Genomic DNA, 22,357 nt, shown 5'->3' with positions numbered 1-22,357 from the left:
TCAGACAGTATAAGAGTTTTACCATATACAAATCTGCACAATTTCTTACAGCTGGCTCAAAGGCAGGGAGTAGTTCTCGAAGTAGTCTCGGTACAATATCAGTTATATGGAGCTCTGATGAAGATCTGAAGAGGTCAAATCTGCGGCAATTTACAGGAGCCAGTCTTCAGGGCAGTAATGTTACTTTAGGACCAGAGAGATCTAGAGAAAGTGTGAGAACAACAAATATGGATAGTTCTACAGATGACACAACTAAAGGGAGTATAAACCTGAGGAAGGGAAACATCAGGAATTCTAGAGAACAGCTAAGTGATTTCCAGCTGCATATTCTTGAAGAAGTCAAACAAGAGGAAACCTCTGGAGCGGAAATGGCACAGAACAGTCCTAAAACAGATACATTGGAAAAAGGCTTAGATATGTCAAATTTAAATCAGCCTGAAGGTATCCGTTTCAATAGAAGTCAAGCAGATTTCCTGCCTAAGCATGTTTCTGCAGCAAACACTCCCAAGCAGAGTTCCATAAGGCTGGATGATATTCTTATGAACCTTCAGCCTCATAAGGCTCCTCAGCCTCTCAAATCTGAAGGTTGTCCCAGTGAAGGCACATCACTTGCGAAACCCCTTGCTGCTGAAACTCACAGACGTCTTGCTGCAGGCACACCACAGCAGAATTCTGACGAAGAGCTAAAGAAATCAAATCACAGTCCTGAGGATGTCGGACTCGATGAGAATCTTCCAAAGGTTGAGCCTAATCAGACTACTGCAGCAGAGCAGCCTCAGAAGAACCAGATGGAAATCACACTTAATGGCAGTCTTACAAAAATCAATGCTGAATGTTGCACTGAAGCAGCCAGACATGAAGAGAATATTTTAGGAGCAACATTGCATGGGGAAGATTTTGTTGAAGCCTCTAATAAAATGCACAAGTCAGCAGCACTCCTATACAATTCCAAGGAAGGTCTGATGAATGAGAATTGTCTTCCCAAAGTGGCGTCGGAATTGCATACCAGAGATGTCAGCTCTGAACCAAGCATTGGTGAAGTCAGACCTCACCTCAGTTTTGAAGAACTCATGACTGAATTAAATATTGGTGAAGTAAGATCTGATTTGAGCTTTGGAGAAGTTATAGTTGAAATAAATATTGGAGAAGTTAGGTCTGATTGGAGTATTGGAGAGGTGAGGTTTGAGGTGGGGTAGACCTGAAGAGCTCACAAAAGATATTGCAATGAGATCTTGAAATGGTGCTGCACACAGTTGATAAATAGAGTTCAAATGAGCAATTGACTTATTTTTGAGTTTATTCTTTTGTCTTTCTGCTTTTCATAATCCAACATATGATAAACATAATTATTCTTGGCGCAATTAAAAAAGCTTGTAATATTTTAATACACATTGCCATATCAGTTTCAAAACACCTTTGAAGATCGCTGATGTTCATAAGCTCTTTTGAAATCTATATTAAATTACTGAAAGGAAGTTGAAGAAATATATGTATATATAAAATTGAATATGAAAAAGTAGTTTGCAGTGCTCCTCCTCCTCAAAGTCGTCATGTCTTCTTTTATCTTGCAGTAACCTGACAGACCACTCCCATCCAAATTCTACTGCCCCCTACTCCCCTTGGTGGAAACTACATTGAACTTTGCCCCCAAATATCTTAACTGGACCTTGGCACTACACCTGATGATGCCCATCCTGTTCCGCTATGCTCCCCCTATCCCCCTATGGAGGCCACTGTAGTGATCATTAACAGTAAACACCCCTCCTGGTCCCCCATAGCTACAATGCCCTCCAATGCCTTCCCAAGCCTTGACTCTCACACGGGAGAAAGTGAGGTCTGCAGATGCTGGAGATCAGAGCTGAAAATGTGTTGCTGGAAAAGCGCAGCAGGTCAGGCAGCATCCAGGGAACAGGAGAGTCGACGTTTCGGGCATAAGGCTGTTCCCTGGATGCTGCCTGACCTGCTGCGCTTTTCCAGCAACACATTTTGACTCTCACACCCCTTTTGGCAGTGATACCTCCAACCCCTACACGCTGCTTGTTTAGACCTCCCTCACATCATCCTGACTGATCAATGGACAGAACCCCAGGATATTATTCAACTCAGATCTCCACCGCCCACATCACTCAGATCCGTATCAAATTCCACCCTATAATTCTTCCAACTAAAATAATTTCAAAATTTCTTTACTGAACATTTTGAAAAAAATTTCAAAAGTACAACATATTCTATAATTTCTAAATGATCTCTTTGAGGCATCTTTGGCCGAAGTGTTATTTAGGTCACCATACACAGGCTGAGGAATTCCATAATATTTTAATGTAATTCTGACATTTAATTGTACATGAAACACCATGAAATATGGAAGATCTGTTTTCTTTCGCAAAAAATTAATCTCTTTATACTATCCTTTTTTTTGTCTATCTACACGATCCACATATAGGCTCTTCATATTCTCTCCCTTACAGAATGTTTGAAGGTTGGGTAGGAACTTCCTGGAGCCCCCTCCCAAACTGCATTGTGAGTCTCTGCAAAGCACTTGGACTGCGGCATTTCAAGAAAGCAACTCACTGCCACCTTCTTCAAGGGCCAGTGGGATAGGCAGTAAATGCTGGCCCAGCCAGTGTTTTCACTGACATGTATGGATGTTTCACCTGATAAGACTTGATCAGAATGAACTCACCTTTGCACCAGTGCCTGCATCTTTCTTCTGTCCTGTCTTCACTGTCACTTTGTACAATATGTCGCCATCTGCTGCAGTTCCAGGCCTGGAATGCTCAGTTCGATAGTGGGATGATTGCGGATACACAGCACTTTTAGGACGCTGAATGTCATAATGAATTGAAACTCATTATAATTTTGAATCAAGCTTGTCATTTAGCTAGCTTTGTCAAACTAAGTAAACTCATAGTAATATCACAAAGAACATACAAAGGCCATTCAGGTTAAAAAGCCAGTCACAATGGTGTGTCTAACTACCAGACTGGAAAGAACAGATAGTTCCAGTAGAGTGGGGGAAGGGGAGAAAGGACATGGTGACAGAGAATGTAACAAGTAAGCTAAAAAAAGGGAACGGGAGTGTGTTCACAATCTGAAGGTGCTGAACACAATGCAAAGTCCAGAAGGTTATAAAGTGCCTAGTCTGTAGATGAGATGTTGTTCCTCCAGTTTGCGCTGTGATTCACTGGAACACTGCAGCATGCCATGGGCATGCGAGCAGGATGTGGTGTTAAAATGATCAGCTACAGGAAGGTCGGGGTCCCGTTTACACACAGACCACAAAGTAGTCACCCAGTCTGCGTTTGGGTTCTTCAATTTGGAGTAGGTCATATTGGGTGCAGTGAATACAATAGACCAGATTGGGAGGAGAAGCTTGTCTATACTGGTGGCCTGATTGAGTTTTCTTATTCATTAAGGGGATGATGGCTGTGTAAGTCGACATTTATTGCCCATCCCAGAAGGCAGTTAAGGGTTAACTACATTGTTGGTCTGGAGTCACATGTAGAGCAGGGCAGATAAGGATTCTGAATTAGTGGTGCTGGAAGAGCACAGCAGTTCAGGCAGCATCCAAAGAGCTTTGAAATCGACGTTTCAGGCTTTTGCCCGAAACGTTGATTTCGAAGCTCCTTGGATGCTGCCTGAACTGCTGTATTCTTCCAGCATCACTAATCCAGAATCTGGCTTCCAGCATCTGCAGTCATTGTTTTTACCAGGCCAGATAAGGATGTCAGTTTACTTTTCTAAAGGACATTACTAAGCCAGATGGGATTTCCATGAAAATTTGGCAATGCTTTCATGGTCATCATTAGATTCTTAAAATTGAATTCAAATTCCACCATCTGCCATGATGGGATTCAAACCTGGGTCCCCAGGGCATTAGATGGGTTGCTGGATTAACAATACAGTGATAATATCACTAGGCCACCATCTCCCTTAGCCTTTGTCAAATAATTTAATTTTCTTCACATGAAGGCAAGTTTAGCTCAGCTTGAAATCAGAACCCCAGAATCATGCTTGTTACATTTGTTTCAACTTTACCTAATGCATCAAGGAATTTATTCCAGGCAGAGATATCAAACAGAACAGCCTTCTTGATTGGCACCACATCCATAAATATTAACTCCCTCCATCATCAATTATCAGTCACAGCACTGTGCACTATTACAAGATGCAGAGCAGAAATTCACCAAGGATCCTTATACAGCATCTTCCAAACACACAACCACACCACAAGGACAAGGGCAGCAGATACATGCAAACATCACTACCTTCAAGCTCCCCTCCAAGCCACTCACTATCCTGATTTGAAATATACCTCTATTCCTTCAATGCCACTGGGTCAAAATCCTGGAACTCCTTCCTTAATGGTATAGTGATTGTAATGTGATCAACCAGGTGGACCTCACAAACTAGGAGTTCTGGGATTAGGGCTGTTAACCAGGGAGCCCAGGCTGACAGATAAGAACAGGAGTTGGTGGATCAGTGTCGAGAACTCTCCATGTGTAAATAAAGGGGGGCTTGGAGATGGGATACCGGCCTCTCTGGAGTTATTTCAAACAGCGTTTTGGGCAGTTCAAGGCGGCAGCTCACCTCCTCAAGGGTAATTAAGGATGGACAATAAATACCAACATCCCCTGAATGAATAAAAACAAATTGCTACTCCTATTCCCAATGTGGTCTCAGGGAAGTTTTATACAATCTGGACCGCTAGAGAGGGTGCAGAAGAGATTTGCCAGGATGGGGTGGCATTGTGGCTCTGTGGTTAGCACTGCTGCCTCACAGTGCCAGGGACACAGGTTCAATTCCAGCCTTTGGTGACTATCTATGTGAAGTTTGCACATTCTCCCTGTGGCTGCATGGGTTTCCTCTCACAGTCCAAAGATATGCAGGTTAGGTGAATTGGCCATGCTGAATTGCCCATAGTGTTCAGGGTTGGTTTTACCTAGGTTAGGTGCGTTAGTCAGGGGAAATGCAAAGTAATAGGGTAGGGGAATGGGTCTCGGTAGGATACTGTTTGGAGGGTCAGTGTGGACTTGTTGGGCCAAATGATCTGTTTCCACACTGTAGGGATTCCATGAAATTTTATGTTGCCTGGACTCGAGAGTTTCAATTACGAAGAGCGATTGGACAGATGAGGATTGTTCTCCTTGGAGCAGGAAAGAACTGAGAGAGGATATGATTGAAATGAATACAATTATGAGGTGCATTAATAGGGCAGGCAGAAATAATTTTTTTCTCTTTGATTGAGGGATCATTGACCGGGGCACAGATTTAAGGTACGGGGCATAGGTTTAGAGGAGATGTGAGTCCGAATATTTTCACTCAGAGGGTAGTTGGAATCTGGAACTCACTGTTTGTAAATATGGTGGAACAGAAACCCTGATAATATTTAATAAATATTTAGATGTGCATTTGCAATACCAGGCATACAATGCCATTGTCAAAAGTGCTGACCTTTTTTAAGGTATAGATCTCTATGACACAGTACAGTAATTTTATTTTTATCAAATATGTGAGAGCAATTCAAAGCTCATTGTAGAAAAGCAGCTCTGGAGAAGTATAAGATGGACTACAAGATCACTACCACTACTATCATTCAGTAACAAACATTTTCCCTTCAGCTCTGAACCACACATCCTCAACATGCTAATATGACATTGATTGAATATTTCACAATAACTGGAAACTTTCAACCAATAATGCGACAATTCAGTTCCATTTCTTCTCTCTTTGCTGAAGGGCATCTATTAACTTATACATATTTTTGTTTCATTTAGCAATCTTATCTCATTTGTCAACATTAAAACCAGTCTTTCAATTCTCAATTGCAGATACACACAGTTCTTGTTCTGTTCAGGGCATTGGGAATATCATTGGATTGCATACAAGGTACATTAAAAATGTTACCTTGTAATTCTATTATCTAGCTAACTTTATATAGTCAAGGAAAGGTTTCAGAAGTTGTGCATCTTCCCCATTAGATTAACACCGGGATTTTCATTACCTACTGGAAAGACAGTTGGTGTAAATTTACCAGCATGCTTTAGATCCCAATATCAAGACCAAATATAGCCCCCAAGCCCTCATGTGGATGCACCAATGCACCCAGGGGGGACGCTTCATTGGCACCAGCCAATTAAAAGACTAAACTCTTGACTGATTAATGATAGTGCCCTGCATTTCCAAGTTGCTAACCCAATCAGAGAATGAGATGTCTGCAGCCTCAGGCACCAGAAACAACAACGGTAAACACAGCCCTGTTGATTCTGCTAAGAGCCTTGTGTCAAAATGAAGAGCATTCTCCCCTAGGCTAGCCTGATATAGTTATACCTGATGAATCATACCTTACCATCAATGTTCCAGACCTCTCCACCATCATCTCTCTAACCAGCATGACAGACCCAGCAGAGGTGGCAGCACAATGCATATAGTCAGGAGACAGAGAGTTGCCCTGGGAGTCTTCAACATTGACTCTGGATCCCCCAAAGTCTAATGGCATCAGATCAAACATCTACAAGAAAACAACTCTGTCCCCAGCTAATGATCAGTTCTCCTCTATTTTGAACACTGCTTGGAGGAAACATTGACGGTGTCAATGTTGTAAAGTATAACCGCAGTGGGGAAGAGAGGCTCAGCAGCATCACTAGTGACTGAGCTGGCCTAGTCCCAAAGGACATAGCTGCGAAACTAGGTCTGAGGCAGGTAGCAACGGAATCAACTACAGGGAAATAAGTAGTTGACATTGTTCTCACCAATGTACATATCACAGATTGGTCAAAATGCTGGAAATCCTTCCGAACAGCACCCTGGGTATCCCTACATGGCAAGGACTGCAGCAGTTCAGGAGGCAGCTCAACACCTTCTCCAGGACAAATAGGAATGGGCAAGAGGTGCTAAGAGGATAGAGCAGATGAATGCATGGCTGAGGATCTGGTGTATGGGAGAAGGGTTCACATTTATGGATCATTGGAATCTCTTCTGGCATTGAAGTGACCTGTATAAGAAGGACAGACTGCATCTGAATTGGAAGGGGACTAATATACTGGCAGGGAAATCTGCTAGAGCTGCTCAGGAGAATTTAAGCTAGTAAGGTTGGGGGGAGGGTGGTGGAGTCATGGAAATAGTGAGGAAAGAGATTAATCCAAGACTGGTACAGTTGGGTAACGGAGCAAGTAGGGCAGGCAGGAACAAAGCAGAGAATGAGATAACATCCAGGGAACAGGAGAATCGACGTTTCGGGCGTAAGCCCTTCTTCAGGAACGTCGATTCTCCTGTTCCCTGGATGCTGCCTGACCTGCTAAGAATGGTACCTTTCTTTCCTTAAAGAGTATAAGTGAATCAGTTGCATTTTTACTACAATCTGGTCATTTCATGGTCACCATTGCTAATTTTTATAGAGTTTTATTCCAAATTTACCTAATTAATTGAATTTAAATTTCCCAAGAGTCCTAGTGAGATTGGAACTTTTGGCTCTAAAACAATTGTCCAGGCTCTACCTCACCAGTCTAGCACCAGAATTGAGTTATTACCAATAAACTGGAAGGAGGGAAACACAGGGAGTAATGTGGGTCGCATGACTATCCAATGATCAGCTGTAGTGAGATCATAATTTGAAAAGAAAATTCACCACTGGCATGTTTTCCATCTTAGACTATTTACAGCATGGAAACAGGCTCTTCAGCCCAATATGTCCACACCAACCCTCTGAACAGTAACTCACCCAGACCCAATCCCCTGCCCTATATTTACTCCTGACTATGGGCAATTTAGCATTCACCTAACTTGCACATCACTGAATTGTGGGAGGAAGCCAGAGCACCCAGAGGAAACCTACGCAGACGCCAGGAGAATGTATAAGCTCCACACAGACAGGCTCCCAAGGCTAGAATTGAACCCAGGTCCCTGACGCTGTAAGGCAGCAGTGCTAACTACTGAGCCACCATGCTGCCCCGGATCTTACACAATTTTAAAACAAGGCTCCGTTTAAACAGGAATAACATTCAAACGTTTGTATGAGGATAGTGAGATGCCTTCAAATATTTACATTTAGGCAGTTAAATGTCATTGAAATTCTCTTGTAAATATGATCTTCCGCAGGATAAAGCATGGGATGCATGATCACCTGTCTTGGTCTCAGAACAATCCTCATGATCAAAGCTGAACTTTCTGTGGCCCTTATTTCCCTACAAGGATTGTCTTATCTGAATGTGATCCTAAGGCATGAGATCACTCTTAGGTGTCTCCTAATATTCATAAGTCATCTAAATGAACTTCATGCAGTTTATGACACCCCTATTTGCTATCCTTCAAGTATCTGGAAAAAGATATAATGGGCTTACAGAAGGACAGTGTGGCTGCAGTTGGAGTTCAAACTTCTTGGCATAGTAGTCAAAGAGATGTGGGTCATTGAGAGTATTATACTGAGGAAAACTGACGATCCGGTTATCCTTATGCCTGTAGCCAGTGTCCATTGTCCGTGCTGTAAACACAGAGTGGTTGAAATTAATGTGCTTGAACATTCTATTTGACGCACTAGTAATTTCTCATATAAATTTACTGTGTTTTATATTTTAAACAAGTTGTTACCTACTTAAAATAATTTTTTTTGTCAAAGTAGCTCACGCAAGAATTAACAGAAGCAACTTAATGACTGTGCTAAACAGAGCACTCAGTGGAATCTCAAAATGGTAGAAAATAAGGATTTAAGTATGATTGATCATGGTGTACAAAAAATTCTGAATCAGAAGGACTGACACCATTTTTTTGGTCTTTCACTGCTGGGATCTGAGTTAAAATTCAGAATGCTGATAAATTTGATAAGGATTCCTCAGAGCTAATTTAAATAAAGCCTAAAACATGGTAAAACTGTAAACGGTTACTTGACATTAGTCTTCAATCCTGTAGCCTTCAATCCTTCAATCCTCCGTTACCATTTTAGTTTTAAATACCATGAGTGCAATGTTATAATGCAACGTGAATGTTGTAAATAATAAATAGATGCAAATGAAATTCTGGAGAGCATGAGGATTCCAAATCAAAACAAGCCACCTGTCCAATCTCAGGACTCTGAAAGATGTTGGGCCTGTGCTATGGGATGTCTTGCTTACATATTTTGTTAATCTCTGAAGTAATGACTGTTCTCCTGGTGTACTGACATTCAAAAAGGCCAATGAGGTTGAATTGGAAAGCCAAATAAACTGAAAAAAAAGGCTTCAGTTTCAGGAAGGTTTTCAGAACGGTCAGACTGTAGGACAGGCCTTCACAAAGGAGTTGTTGGAGACATGGAAAATGGTTTTGGGAAAGGAAAGCTATCTGTTACCAACCTGGTTGGATCCTTCATGAACATTAAAAGTAATATTAGCAAATTTTCAACTTTGATCTCCAGCATCTGATGGCACAAAGCTGGGTGGCAGAGTGAAATGTGAGGAGGATGTTAGGAGAATACAGGGTGACCTGGACAGGCTAGGTGAGTGGACGGATGCATGGCAGATGCAGTTTAATGTGGATAAATGTGTGGTTATCCACTTTGGTGGCAAGAACAGGAAGGCAGATTACTACCTAAATGGAGTCAAGTTAGGTAAAGGGGCAGTACAACGAGATCTAGGTGTTCTTGTACATCAGTCAATGAAAGCAAGCATGCAGGTACAACAGGCAGTGAAGAAAGCTATTAGCATGCTGGCCTTCACAACAAGAGGAATTGAGTATAGAAGCAAAGAGGTCCTTCTGCAGCTGTACAGGGCCCTGGTGAGACCACACCTGGAGTACTGTGCGTAGTTTTGGTCTCCAAATTTGAGGAAAGGCATTCTGGCTATTGAGGGAGTGCAGCGTAGGTTCACGAGGTCAATTCCCGGAATGGCAGGACTATCTTACGCTGAAAGATTGGAGCGACTGGGCTTGTATATGCTTGAGTTTATAAGGCTGAGAGGGGATCTGATTGAGACATAAAGGATTATTAAAGGATTGGACACTCTGGAGGCAGGAAGCATGTTTCCGCTGATGGGTGAGTCCCGAACCAGAGGAAACAGTTTAAAAATAAGGGGTAGGCCACTTAGAACAGAGTTGAGGAGAAACTTCTTCGCCCAGAGAGTGGTGGGTGTATGAATGCTCTGCCCCAGAAGGCTGTGGAGGCCAAGTTTCTGGATACTTTCAAGAAAGAGTTGGATAGAGCTCTTAAGGATAGTGGAATCAAGGGTAATGGGGATAAGGCAGGAACAGGATACTGATTGAGGATGATCAGCCATGATCATAATGAATGGTGGTGCTGGCTCGAAGGGCAGAATGGCCTACTTCTGCACCTATTGTCTATTGTTACTGAGATGTTTGACAGACCTTGCATGTTTGGATTTTCAATAAAGCTTGAGTCAAGATGTAACCTATACTATAGGCTGCTGTTCAGAATAGATTGGGATTGGAGGATGGTTCCCAGGTTGGATAAAGAATTACTTTTGTTCTTTTACATAGCGGGCTGCTGGGGTAACTGTGCTGGCCATGTGTATTGGAGTTCTGGAATGATTTGTGTTACAATTGTTCTTGGAGTTTCCAAACAGATTACACAGTTTCTGGGCTGGGGGGCACTGGGGTCATGTTACAACAGGATTGTATAGCAGAGACTCAATAGAAGCCAGACTTCTTTTATCTGTACCTTCTGGGGTGACCTCAGTTGGAACATTGAGCACTTAAAATTACTGCGTCCTTTGCGGTAATTATATCATGTGACAAACACATGTGGCGCCACAGACCAATTGTATTTCCTGTTCCACACTCTGTTGGATTGTTCCCTCTTTACCCACTTTCCCAGGCGATTGCTCCCTTCAAGCCTTGATACTGATGTCTGTCTCCCTGACTCCCAATGATCACATCAGCTCAGCTTCTCTCTCTGATTTCAGTATTAGTACGGTCAATAACCAGAGAATACAAAGGCAGAGTGGGAATGGTATTCCCGCCAACCTCCCACAGCTATGACATGACAAATGTGCATCCAGTAGTACTTACCAGCAAATGGGGCTTTCCTGCTAACCACAGACTCAATGGTTCTGTGATTTAGAACGACTTTGTATTTCCTTAGACTGCTAGTCCACTGTTCATTCTTTTTTCTGGGATCATTCCATACAGGTTTACCTCTGGGAGGAAAAATGTCCCTGTACTGAAATCCTGGTTTTAAAAGATCAGAGAAAGATGTCAGTCCATGATTATCTCACATATGATTTTACAGGTTATTAATGCCAGGAGAGATAGTTAGTCAAGCACAGGCTTTGATAAATCCATGACTAAGGTGAGAGAATGTAGTGTTAGGGATAAGTAGCAGATTAGATTGCAGGTTGTCTACAAAACCAAAATTAGAGGGTTAATGGTTAAAGGTTCAACAGCAGAGACTGGCAAAAGGTAGGAAGTGGTATTCAACAGGCTCCTGATGAAGAACTTATGCTCGAAACGTCGATTGTCCTGCTCCTCGGATGCTGCCTGACCAGCTGTGCTTTTCCAGCACCACATTGTTTGACAGTGGTACTCAACAGGCTACAACAGGCTACAATTTACATTAATAATCTGGATTCAGGAATTATATGTATTAAATCACAATTTATGGAAGAAGCCAAATTGGGAGTTACAGTTAATACTGAGGAAGACTAAGCTGTTAATAATATTGCAGATACTGCAAAAGTGCTGCAGAATGACAAAGTAAATGTGAAATTAAGTTCAGATAAGTATGAAATGGTCTACTTTGGTAAGACCCCTTATAAAATAAAATTCTGAATGTGATAAAGTCACTAAGAGGTTTAAACTTCACATTCAAATCACATCAATAAAGAGCAGTCTAACCAGGATATAAAAATTGTAAGCAAAACACCAATGTTAATTTATATATGAATAGAATTCAAAGTGAAGAAAAATGTTAAACCCATATGGAACCCTGGTTATACTAAACTTAGAGTATTGTGCATTGTTAGCTCATTAGCTCCTTAACACAATTAAACATAGGAGCAAGAATAGACTATTCCGTCCATGAAGCTTTGTCTACCATTCAATAGGATCTTGGCGAATCTGATTACGGCCTTTTTCCTATATGCTCAGCCCAAAACCTTTGACTCCTTTTTCACTCAAAGGTCTGTCTAGCTCAGCCTTGAATTTATGCAATGACCCAGCCCCCAGTGCTCATTATAGAAGAGAATTCCAAACATGAATGACCCTCCAGAAGAAGACATCCCTTCTCAGTTATGTTTTAAGTGGGAGGCCCGTTATTTTGAAGCCATCTCCCAGTACTAGTTTCCCACACGAGTGGAAAATCCTCTCAGCATCAACCCTGACCCTCTCAGAATCTTACATGCTCCAATAAGATTGCCTCTCATTCTCCTAAACTCTAATAAGTAGAATGCCAACCTGCTCAGCCTTTCTTCACAAGACAAACCCCTCATCCCAGGAACAAACCTCTGAACTGCTCCCAATTCAAATATGTCTTTCCTTGAGGAAGATGACAAAACTGTACAGGTGATATTTACAGATGTAGCAAAACTTCAAACTTTTATAGTCCTCATTAGATTAGATTACATTAGATTAGATTAGATTACATTACATTACAGTGTAGAAACAGGCCCTTCGGCCCAACAAGTCCACACCGACCCGCCGAAGCGAAACCCACCCATACCCCTACATTTACCCCTTACCTAACACTACGGGCAATTTAGTATGGCCAATTCACCTGGCCCTGCACATCTTTTGGACTGTGGGAGGAAACCGGAGCACCCGGAGGAAACCCACGCAGACACGGGGAGAACGTGCAAACTCCACACAGTCAGTCGCCTGAGGCGGGAATTGAACCCGGGTCTCAGGCGCTGTGAGGCAGCAGTGCTAACCACTGTGCCACCGTGCCGTCCTCTTGCAGTAAAGGACAACATCCTGCTTAATTTTCTAATTACTTGCTGCACCTGGGTGCTAACTTTTTTGTGATTCATATACAAAGATACCCAGATTCCTCCATACTGCATCATTCTTAAATTGCTCTCCTTAATTTTCTACCTTTCTAACTTCCTGAAAAATGATAACCTCACAATATCCCACTCCCATCTTCCAAATTTTTGCCCATTCACTTAACCTCTCCATATCCCTTTGCAAACTCTTACACCCTCCTAAAAACTTGCATTCTCCTCATTAAAAAATATGCAGGCACTACCAAACGGAGAGCATGTGACTGGTGCCCACTACCAAACTTGTCAAATGACTGGGAGTACTCATCAGGAAAGACTGACAGCCTAGGTGCTTCTCATTTTTCTTTTTGTGCGAGACTCGCTATATTTAGATTAGATTAGATTAGATTCCCTACAGTATGGAAACAGGCCCTTTGGCCCAACAAGTCCACACCGACCCTCCAAACAGTAATCCACCCAGACCCATTCCACAATCCTACATTTACCCCTGATTAATGTACCTAACACTATAGATAATTTAGTATGGCCAGTTCACCTGACCTGCACATCTTTATTTTGAGATTTTTACATCTATACCCTTTTTCTCATTCAGTATCCACTAATTTCCTCTTCAATTGAAGGTGTTGAATTAATTCAATTACTCCATGTTCTTTTGACATTTTGCCCAGATGAGCAGCCTACAAATGGAAGTCTAGACAAAAAAAGTTGAGACAAATAATTTGACTGCAGACTGGGCACCAGAACTAAATGTTGGCAGAGGGGATCCTTATAGTGGGAAAAAGTGAAGACTGCAGATGCTGGAAATCAGAGTCTAGACTAGAGTGGTGCTGGAAAAGCACAGCAGGTCAGGAAGCATCCAAGGAGCTGGAAAATCGACATTTTGGGCAAAAGCCCTCCTTATAGTGGTTTGAGTGATGTGGGTAATGGTAAAATGTGTTGCTGAATTGGACAGGAAGCCTGACAAGGCCCATCTCAATTTTGGGAGCGTCATGCTCAATTGTTTATGCTTTTGACAAGGCGGTGTGGTAGATTTCTTGCTAGGCAGCTGCAAGTTTGCAATTGACAAGTTATTGCTTGTTAAATGGCCCAACTCACCTCATTAATATTCAGATTTCTACTTACCAAATTTGACAAACATGCGAGCCAATACCTGGTGACCTCAGCTTACCACTTGCTCACAACTACCTCCACAATGGACACCAGGCATCTGAAGACACACTCTGTGGGCACCAGTCACATGCACTCTATGTCCATGGACACTAGCAATCAACATGCACCAACCTCTAAGAACCGTCATGGCACACCTCTGATCCACTTAAAGGTAATTTCTGAATGTCAATGCTGCACCTCAGGCTGCACCAATGACTATCACTGTGATGCTGAAGCAAGGACACTATGCACTCAGAGACATGCAGCCAGCTCAAGGGTTGACACAGAATATATCTCGGGCTTGTCACTCAATGTTCGAGGGTACGCTGATTCTGAGCCCACCTGAATGCTCATGGCAACTTTGTCTTGCATTGCCTTGCCTCGTTGATCAGCGTATACCCAATGAAACATGTCATGGTTGTCAGGTGTCCTCAGTCAAGTCAAGAGGGATATCCTTCACTCAGGGGATCCTAGTAGTAAGGTGAAAGTGAGGACTGCAGATGTTGGAGATCTGGGACAATATTAGAGTGGTGCTGGAAAAGCAGAGCAGGTCAGGCAGCATCCGAGGAGCAGGAAAATCAATGTTTCGGGCAGGATGCCTTTATCAGGAATAAGCCTTTATCATCTCATTCTCTAACCTTGACTCGGATCCTAGCAGTAAGTCAAAGGCAGCCTTCCATACAAGTGCAGAGCTTGGAAATGGTCAGTCAGCCACTTGGGGTTATACAGTCAGGATACTCTCCACATCAGGGGTGAAGTTCTAATTTTGGGCATCAACCTTTTCTCCTCCCCTTGTGAGCTGTTTTACTCTTGGAATGAGATGGGGCAAGTATTAGTGAGATGTCTGGGACAGCTGTTACTAATAGTGTCGGTGGGGAGGGTCCTGAGAAAGTGTAGCACAAAGGGCATGCAGGGTGAATGGTGTGGGGGGAGTGAGGTGAGTGACAGTGAGTGGGGCAAGATGCTGACATTAGTGAGAGAGTTAGAGCATGAACCTTGGTGGGGTGAGTGTATGATATTGGAGGGATGACAAGTGAAGTTCATCCTACTGAGCATAGCTCCAAACGGCTGAGACTGCTGTAACCTGGATGACAGTCTCAGACCAGGTGGCATGGTGGTGTCATGGCCTCCACTGGTGGAAGAGACCATCCCATCTCTGCATCATCTCAACTAGCAGAACCTCCGGGTCCCTGTTCTCAAAGCAAGATGCCATATTCCTCCCATCTGCCCTGGCCAGACCAATGTCAGGAACTATGTGGGCAGCTCGAGACTGACTGTGTTTTACAAAGAGTATGGTGCAAAGGATGCCAGAGAATTCCTGGATATCCACTGACCATAAAGCCATGAGACATAGGAGCAGAAGTTAGGCCATTCCATCCATCAAGTCTGCTCCGTATGACTGATACGTTTGTCAACCCCATTCTCACACTTTCTCCCCATGATCCTGATCCCCACGACAATTAAGAACCTATCTATCTCAGTCTTAAATATGTTCAATCACCTGCCTCCACAGGCAATGTACTGCATAGATTCACCACTCTCTGGTTAAAGAAGTTTCTTCTTAATTCTGTTCTAAACAATCTCCTCTTTATTCTAAGGCTATGCCCTTGTGTCCTAGTTTCTTCCGCCAATGGAAACATTTTCCCAACATCTACTCTGAGAGAAAGTGAGGGCTGCAGATGCTGAAGATCAGAGCTGAAAATGTGTTGCTGGAAAAGCACAGCAGGTCAGGCAGCATCCAAGGAACAGGAGAATCGACGTTTCGGGCATAAGCCTGAAGAAGGGCTTATGCCCGAAACATCGATTCTCCTGTTCCTTGGATGCTGCCTGACCTGCTGCGCTTTTCCAGCAACACATTTTTAGCCCAACATCTACTCTGTCCAGGCAACTGGACAGAGTAGGAAGAACTCCACTGAGTGGTGATTTGTTCTGTGAACAGTGTGTGGTAAGATGGGGCTAGAATTGGATGTGAAGGATGTCATGAGGTGAGTTTAGCAAGAAATGGTCAGACAGGTTTGGTAAGACATGGTCAGATAATACCTCGTGGAGGGAAAGCCTCCAAAAATTCGAACATGATTCACTCAGGTGCAGTCAAAAAAGTGTAAGAGTCAGCCTGAAGTCATTAATCCTCACTTGATGTCCAGCAGATGTCACTAGCTAGAGAGTTACAGCAGAAATCCTTGTTGTGGGACCAGGGGATGAACTATATTTAAAAATAAAAGAAATGTACATAGACATTCTGCAGACAGCTGTCTGCTGCTTTGCCTTTTCTTGGTCGAGTGGAAAATTTTGGCTAAAGCTACAGTTAACATAATGTGCATGTCCCCAGAATATCATCAGGATGTAACTTTGTCCTTTCAACGAAGCCCATGCTTCTCTGGCATGTTAAGAAGGCAAGACAGGAACATAACAGGAGCACAAACTAAGACACCAGGCCATTTTAACCACCTACAAACCCCAACCTACCCACCTAACATGCTCCGGTTGCTGGGAACAGCTGGATGTGAGTCAGAACAGATGTGTGGTCAGGAATTTCAACCCAAGTGTGAAAATTCTTGGCTGGATTTGGGCTGAGGATAAAACTAGAAAGCAGATTCTCAAGTCAATTTGTAAATCTTTAGTATTAGGAAAATTGGAATGTGATAAAACAACCACCAAAATACTGAGGAGGCTGGGATTGTGAAATAAAAAAAGGAATACGTTTGAATTCATTCCACTAAACAGACTTACCAGTGGCTGGGCGAATGCGCGGTACTGTGTTGATGGGGTATGGGTCTATTGGCCTAAAAGTCCTGACTGAACACTCAGAGATCTGTGGCTGTAGTACACCAGTCATCGCTGCTGAGGAATTAAAGTACTGAATCTGTGTGGGCATTGTGTTACGCAAACCTTGAAAATGAGGAAATATTAATTAGAAAATATGGTCATACAATGCATTTAACAGCAGATAATACAAACACGTGGATTAGAAGCAGAAGTAGACTGTTTGGTCCCTTGAGTCTGCTCTGCCATCCAACAAGACCAAGTGTGATATGAAGGGGAAATCATGTTTCAGTAAATTGTTGGAAATCTTTGAGAAGTAACAAACAACGTGGATAGAAAGTAACCTGTGAATGGGTTGTACCTAGAGTTCCAGAAGGCATTTGACAAGATACCACATCAAAGATCACAGCACAAAATAGGAGCTCATGGTGCAAAGGGTATCCATGAAAATAGCTGGTGGATTGGTTAGCAACAGATAACAGAACATGGGTATAAATGAGAGATGTTCAGGTTACCAAGTTTTGCTCCAAACAAAGACCCCTGTGGAACTGCGAGGTCTTGCACTTTGGAAAAAAGAATACAGGCTTGGACTATTTTCTAAACAGTGAGAAAATTCATAAGGCCAAAGTACAAAGGGATCTGAGAGTGCTAGTCCAGGAGTTTCTAAAGGTTGACTTGCAGGTTGAGTCCATGGTTAAGAAAGCAAATGTAATGTTGTCATCTATCTCAAGAGGGTTGGAATGAAAAAGCAATGATGTACTGCTGAGACTTTATAAATCTCTGATAGGCCCCACTTGGAATACTGTGTCCAGTTTTGGGCCCCACATCTCATGAAGGGCACACTGGCACTAGTGCGTATCCAGTGGAGATTCACACGGATGATCCCTCAAATGGTAGGCCGAACATTTGTTAGAGTTTAGAAAGTTGAGGGGAGATTTAATAGAAACTTACAAGATAATGCATGGCTTAGAAAGGGTGGGAATTTGTTTCCATTGAGGGGGGAGACTAGGACATGTGGGCACAGTCTTAGAATTAGAGGGGGTCAATTTAGAACGGAAATGAGACATTTCTTAAGCCAGAGAGTTGTGGGCCTGTGGAATTTATTGCCACAGACCGCAGTGGAGGCTGGGACATTAAATGTCTTCAAGGCAGAGATTGATAAATTCTTAGTCTCGCAAGGATTTAAGGGATACGGGGAGAGTGTGGGTAAGTGCCATTGAAATGCCCATCAGCCATGATTGAATGGCGGAGTGGACTCGATTGGCCGAATTGCTTTACTTCCACTCCTATTTCTTATGGTCTTATGGTCCTATGGAACTCCACTAGTCACCAATTGCCATCTTGAAAAAGACCCCTTTATCCCACTCTCTGCATTCTGCCAATTGGCCAATATTTAATTCATGCCAGTCCCTAACACCATGGGCTCTTATTTAGCAGTCTCCTGTATGGTATGTTGTCAAAGGCATTCTGGAAATCCAAATAGATCACTTCCACTGGCTCTCCTTTGTCTAACACTGTTTGTTACCTCCTCACAGAATTCTAACGGATTTGTCAGGTGTGATCTCCCCTTGATGAATCAGTGCTGATTCAGCTCTATTTTACCAAGCATTATCAAGTACTCTGCAATCTCATCCTTAATAATGGACTCTGAAATCATACCAACCACCAAGGTCAGGCTAACCAGCCTATCATTTCATGTTTCCTGCCTCCCTCCCTTCTTAAACAGGGGTTTATGTTAGCCATTTTCCAGTTCTTTGGGACCATCTCTGGCTCCAATGATTCCTTGAAGATCACCATCAACGTCTCCACAATCTCCTCAGCTATCTCTTTCAGAATCCTGGGTTGTAGACCACCTGGTCTGGGTGACTTATCCACCTTCAGACCTTTCAGTTTCCCCAGCACCTTCTCCATAGTGATGGCCACTAAACTCACCTCTGCCCCCTGACTCTCTTCAAGTTCTGGTATACTACTGGTGTCTTCTAATGTGAAGACTGATGCAAAGAACCTATTTAGTTTTTCTGCCATATTTAAGTTTCCTGTTACTACTTCTCCAGCCTAATTTTCCAGCAAACCAATGTTCATCCTTGACTCTCTCTTATCTTATAGACATCTAAAAAACTCTTGCAATCTTCTTTTATATTACTTCATCTTTCCTCTCTTTTTTTTTAAATATTCTCTGCTGTTTTTTAAAGACTTCCCAATCCTCTAGCTTCTTACTAATCTTCACCACATTGTATCTTTGACTTTTGATTTTATGCTCTCCTTGACTTCCTGTCATTGCTGCTCCACCATCTTCCCTGCTCGGATCCCCTTCCAATAAACTCTAGCCCCCAGCTCCTCTCTCATGTCTTTGTAGTTACCTTTACTCAATTGTAATAGCATTATGTCTGATTCCAGTTTCTCCCTCTCAAACTGCAGGTTGAATTCCATCATATTATGGTAACTAACTCTTAGAGGTTCCTTCACCTTAAGCTCCCTAATCAAGTCTGTCTCACTACACATCACCAAGTCCTGAACTGCCTGTTTCCTAGTGGGCACTACCACAAGCTGCTCCGGAAAACCATCTCATAGACATTCATGAATTCCTTTTCTTGAGATCCGCTGCCAACTGGATTTTCCCAGTCAACCTGCATATCAAATCCCTCATTATTATTGTAATAGTGCCATTCTTACATGCCTTTTTTTAATCTCCTGATTTGTTTTCTTCCCCACATCCTGAATACTGCTGGGAGCGCTGTACATAACTCCCATCAGGGTCTTTTTCCCTTTGCAGTTCCTCAACTCTACCTGCACAGATTCTAAGTTCTGCAGTCCTGCCACATCTTGTCATGAATGGTGATGAACATTTAAACAACTCACTTGAGGAGAAGGCTCCACAGATATCCCCATCCTCAGTGATGGGGAAGCCCAACACATCAGTGCAAAAGATAACCATGAAGCATTGCAACAATCTTCAGCCAATACTGCCACCTCGTCTCCTGCAGAGGACCCCCATCATCACAGTCTTCACCATAATTTGATTCACGCCACATGATATCAACAAACAACCAGAAGGCAATGGATACTGAAAAGGTTATGGGACTTGACAACATGCTGGCAATAGTACTGAAGACTTGTAATCCAGAACTTGCCACTTCCCTAGCCAAGCTGTTCCAGTAGTTACAATACTGGCGTCTACCCAATAATGTAGAAAATTGCCTAGGTATTTCGTGCACACAAAAGTAGGGCAAATCTAACCTAGCCAAATGCTGCCCTATTACTCTATTATCAATCATCAATTAAGTGATGGAAGGTATCATCAACAGTGCTGTCAATCAGCACCTGCTCAGCAATAATCTGCTCAGTGACGCCCAGTCTGGGTTCCGCCAGGACCACTCAGCTCCTGACCTCATTACAGCCTTGGTTCAAACATGGACAAAAGAGCTGAATTCCAGAGGTGAGGTGATAGTGACAGTCCTTGACATTGAGGCTGCATTCGATCAAGTGTGACATCAGGGAGCCCTAGCAAAACTGGAAGCAATAAGTATTGGGGCAAACTCTCCACTGGCTGGAGTCATACCTGACACCTAGGAAGATGATTGTGGCTCTTGCAGGTCAGTCATCTCAATTCCAGGACCATCCCTCCATCAGAAGGACAGAATGAAGATATTCGCTGTTCATTGCACAATGTTCAGCACCACTGGTGACTCCTCAGATACCAAAGTAGTCTATTCCCAAATGCTGCAAGGTCTAGACCCCAAGTTTGGGTTGACAAGTAACGTTCATGCACACAAATGCCAAGCAATAATCCAGTAAGGGCGAATCTAACCATCACTTCTTGGCATTACCATCACTAAATATCCAGCTTATCAACAACCTGGAGATTACCATTGACCAGAAACTGAACTAGACTAGTCATATAAATACTATGGCTACAAGAACAGATTAAAGGCTAGGAATCTTGCAGTGAGAATCTCACTTCCTGAATCCCAAATCCTGTCCTCATCTACAATGCAGAAGTCAAGGTTATGATGGATGACAGCAGTTTCAACTACACTCAAGATACTTGACTGGGAGAAAGAGAGAACTGCAGATGCTGGAGATCAGAGTCAAAAAGTGCAGTGCTGGAAAAGCACAGCCTCACAGCATCTGAGGAGCAAGAGAATCGATAGTTTGAGCATAAGCTCTTCATCAGGATCAAGAGCTTAAGCTTGAAACGTCAATTCTCCTGCTCCTCGGATCTTGCCTTACTGGCTGTGCTTTTCCAGCAACACACTTTTTAACTCAAGATGCTTGACACCGTTGAGGACAAAGCAACCCACTGATTGGCACCACTTCCATTATTGACACTCAGTAGCTGCAGATTGTAGCATCTTCAAGATGTACTGCAGGAATTCATTTTGACAGCATCCTCCAAACTCATTGCCATCTAGAGGGACAAAGGCAGCGGATATGTGGGAGTACCACCATCTGCAAGTTCCCCCCCAAGCCACTCACTGTCCAGACTTGTAAGTATATTGCCATTCCTATACTGTCGCTGGATCCAGATTTTGGAACTCTCTCCCTAAGGGCATTTGTATCTACTAAACCAAATGGACTGCAACAGTTTGACAAGACAGCTCCACCATCTTCTCAAGCTTAACTAGGGATGGGCAGTAGATGTTGGTCTAGCCATTGATGTCCACAGGAACGTACTTAAAAACATCTGAGTGGGGTGATGGCCTAGTATTATCAGTAGAGATTAATGCAGAGACCCAGGTAATGTTCTGGGGACCAGAGTTCTGCAAATTTATTTCTTTCAAATAGTAATACCCTGGATACAGTTTCCTTTTGAAATGACTGATCAACTCCACATCCAACTTCTAGCCAGCCTACATGATAGACCAAATAGCCTCCTTCTGTAAGAGTCACTGGACTCGAAAAATTAACTCTGCTTTCTTCCCATTGATGCTGCCAAACATGGGGAGTTTCTATTTCTGTTCTTGTTTCAGATCTCTAGTGTTGTCTTGTCTCTCCCTAAAACAATTTTGACAATTCTGACCAGACTGTTATGAATGAATTTGCCCAGGTGTCGCACAATACCGAAGCGGTCAAATTAATACGAATACAAGCCAGTATCAATGCAAAATAGTCCTAACTTTAATGGGAACAAAGTTACAATAATCTTTAATATTGAACATATTATCTCTAATCTTGTTTGGCCTCTTAAGGTTACAATTATTCCTGAGTCTCTTGTAGATTTACGCAGTTGCTCTCTCTCTATGGCTCTGCCTCTGATTTTACCTCTCTCCCTCTGAATGGTCAGCTGGTCTCTGCTGCTTGCCATGCTGGTCTCCTTGGAAGGCCATAGACAATTCAAAAGATTCCAAGAGAGAGGTATGCAGGTGAATCCTTTTAGATGGTTTTCTGGAACTTTCTATAATTCTGGCTAATCAGAGAGTTTGAAATATTGTCAATCATTTGGATGGCTTGCTACTGTTTGTTTCTTTGTGTTACAGGATCTGGTACCTTTCTGGGCCTCTCCCTTTGTTTGGTGGATATGTTGT

The 22,357-nt window shown here is 42.8% G+C and overlaps 1 protein-coding gene across 1 annotated transcript in view; it reads right to left on the bottom strand.

The window, feature by feature from the left end:
* The window catches only part of loxhd1a (lipoxygenase homology PLAT domains 1a), a 224,162-nt gene that overhangs the window by 197,813 nt on the left and 3,992 nt on the right, over window positions 1–22,357 (bottom strand). The window contains exons 2-5 of the mRNA XM_088000471.1: window positions 16,800–16,958; window positions 10,993–11,151; window positions 8,340–8,479; window positions 2,684–2,824 (exon numbers count right to left, since the gene is read on the bottom strand). Of these exons, the coding sequence (XP_087856597.1) occupies window positions 2,684–2,824; window positions 8,340–8,479; window positions 10,993–11,151; window positions 16,800–16,944 (585 nt within the window). The 5' untranslated portion in view covers window positions 16,945–16,958. The remainder of the gene's footprint in view (window positions 1–2,683; window positions 2,825–8,339; window positions 8,480–10,992; window positions 11,152–16,799; window positions 16,959–22,357) is intronic.

Source organism: Chiloscyllium plagiosum, unplaced genomic scaffold (genome assembly GCF_037043375.1).
Source record: "Chiloscyllium plagiosum isolate Xiang-an unplaced genomic scaffold, Cpla_swu_hap1 HiC_scaffold_1, whole genome shotgun sequence".
Classification (NCBI taxonomy): domain Eukaryota; kingdom Metazoa; phylum Chordata; class Chondrichthyes; order Orectolobiformes; family Hemiscylliidae; genus Chiloscyllium; species Chiloscyllium plagiosum.
This window is presented reverse-complemented; position numbering and strand designations above follow the sequence as displayed.